The 2,500-nt window shown below is 55.9% G+C and overlaps 1 protein-coding gene across 1 annotated transcript in view; it reads left to right on the top strand.

The window, feature by feature from the left end:
* The window catches only part of LOC125025609 (ketimine reductase mu-crystallin-like), a 10,241-nt gene that overhangs the window by 3,734 nt on the left and 4,007 nt on the right, over positions 1-2,500 (top strand). Inside the window, exons 2-3 of the mRNA XM_047613634.1 lie at positions 1-75; positions 1,776-1,938. The exon at positions 1-75 is cut by the window's left edge and continues 99 nt beyond it. Coding sequence (XP_047469590.1) covers positions 1-75; positions 1,776-1,938 — 238 coding nt within the window. The remainder of the gene's footprint in view (positions 76-1,775; positions 1,939-2,500) is intronic.

Genomic DNA, 2,500 nt, shown 5'->3' on the forward strand with positions numbered 1-2,500 from the left:
CTCCAGGGGCCCGAGGCATCCCCAGGGCGCCGTCCAGCCACTCAGGACGTCGGTGTCTGTAGAAGAGCATCAAGGGTGAGATGTGGGTGGGGGTGTGTTCTTTTTTACTGTCTGTCTGTCTGTTTGCGTGTAATTTTTTTTTTTTTTTTTTTTTTGTGTGTGTGTGTGAGTATGTCTTTGATTGTTTGTCTGTTCTCTGTCTCCGTTTCTGGCTCTCTCTTTCTCTCTACTCTCTCTCTCTCTCTCTCTCTCTCTCTCTCTCTGTATGTGTATGTATGTGTGTGGTTGTTGTATTCCCTGTAATTATTTAACTAAAGATGAACTACACCGCAGATCCGTCCAACTTCTTATGCAACATGCCCAGGTGAAGTTGTGTTGACGATAACGAGGACAAAGCAACACAATGCTACACAATGATACTGAGTTTACGTACACAGGTATTCACGCACACACACGACCTTCCCTCCCGCCTCCCACTCTTATTCTCTCAGTCTCTCACTCTCTCCCTCTCACTCACTCTCTTGCACTCCCGCTCTTCAAACTTTCTCACTTTCACTCCCGCTCTCCTACCCTTTTTCCTTTCTTCCCCCCCCCCCCCTCTCTCTCTCTCTCTCTCTCTCTCTCTCTCTCTCTCTCTCTCTCTCTCTCTCTCTCTCTCTCTCTCTCTCTCTCTCTCTCTCTCTCTCTCTCTCTCTCTCCTTTCGCCTTCCAATTCTCATCTCACCCTCCTTTCCCTTTCCCTCCCTCCGCCTTTCACTCTCTTCCCCACGCACTCCCTCCCCGTCTCACTTTCTCCCTCTCTATCACTCCCTCCCGCACTCCTTTCTTCTCCCTCTCACTCTCCCTCTCTTCCCCTCTCTCTCTCTTTCCCTCTCCCTCCATCCTCTCACTTTCTCTCTCCCTCTCTCTCCCCTCTCCCTCCCTTATCTTACTCTCCCTCCCCCCCTCCCTCCCTCCTCTTACTCTCCCTCCCCCTCTGACTCTCCCTCTCCTTCTCTCCTCTCACGCTCTCTCCCTCTCACACCCACTCTCCCTCCCCCTCTTACTCTCTCTCCCCCTCTCACTGTCCCGCTCGTTTCCTCCTCTCACTCTCCCTCCTCCTCTCCTCCCCTCCTCTCACTCTCTCCCTCTCACTCCCCCTCTCCCTCTATCCTTTCACTCTCTCTTTCCTCCTCCTCTCCTCCCCTCCTCTCACTCTCTCCCTCTCACTCCCCCTCTCCCTCTATCCTTTCACTCTCTCTTTCCCTCTCACATACCCTCTCCCTTCCCCTCTCACTCTCCCTCCCCCTCTCCTTCCCTCCTCTCATTCTCCCTCTCACTCCACTTCTCCCTCCCCCTCTCATCTCTCTCTCCCCCTCTCACTCTCCTGCTCCTTGCCTTCTCTCACTCCCTCTCTCCCACTCCCCCTCTCTCCTTTCACTCTCCCTCCCTCTTCTTACTGTCCCTCCCCCTCTGACTCTCCCTCTCCTTCTCTCCTCTCATTTTCCCTCCCTCCCCCTCTCCCCCCCTCCCTTCTCCCTCCCTCCTCTCCCTCCCTCCTCTGACCCTCCCTCCCCTCCCTCTCCCCCTCTCCCTCCCTCCTCTGACCCTCCCTCCGCTATCTCCCTCCCTCCTCTAACTCTCCTTCCCCTCTCTTTCCCTCCTCTCACTCTCCCTCTCCCCTCTCCTCTCACCCTCCCTCCCCTCCCTCTCCCTCCCTCCCTCCCTCCCTCCCTCCCCTCCCTCTCCCTCCCTCCCTCCCTCCCTCCCTCCTCTGACCCTCCTTCCCCCCGCAGGACGATGCTGGTCATGCCCGGGCTGATGCCAGGCGAGGGAGGCAGCGCCGGCGCCCTGGCCACCAAGATCGTGTCCCTCTTCCCCGGAAACGCTGCCAAGGGCCTCTCCACTCACCACGCCCTCGTCGTCCTGATGGAGCCCGGCACCGGCGCGCCCCTGGCGGTGGGTGGCGGGGAGAGGGTGGGTGGCGGGGAGAGGGTGGGCAAGGGGTAGGGGTGGGGTGGTGGGGGGGTCGTGTTGTTTATGGTTGCTGTTGTCGTTGTATAGCAGTGTATGTGTGTGTGTGTGTGTGTGTGTGTGTGTGTTTGTCTGAGTGTGTATGTGAGTGTGTGTGTGTGTGTGTGTGTTTGTGTGTGTGTGTGTGTGTGTGTGTGTGTGTGTGTGTGTGTGTGTGTGTGTGTGTGGGTTTGTCTGAGTGTGTATGTGAGTATGAGTGTGTGTGTGTGTGTCTGAGTGTGTTTGTGAGTATGTGTGTGTGTGTGTGTGTGTGTGTGTGTGTGTGCGTGTTTGTCTGAGTGTGTGTTTGTCTGAGTGTGTATGTGAGTATGAGTGTGTGTGTGTGTGTGTGTGTGTGTGTGTGATTGTGTGTGTGTGTGTGTGTGTGTGTGTGTGTGAGTGTGTGTGTGTGTACGTGTTTGTTTGAGTGTGTATGTGAGTATGAGTGTGTGTGTGTGTGTGTGTGTGTGTGTGTGTGTGTCGTCCTGATGGAGCCCGGCACCGGCGC

The sequence above is a fragment of the Penaeus chinensis genome, chromosome 5 (assembly GCF_019202785.1).
Source record: "Penaeus chinensis breed Huanghai No. 1 chromosome 5, ASM1920278v2, whole genome shotgun sequence".
NCBI classification, from domain to species: domain Eukaryota; kingdom Metazoa; phylum Arthropoda; class Malacostraca; order Decapoda; family Penaeidae; genus Penaeus; species Penaeus chinensis.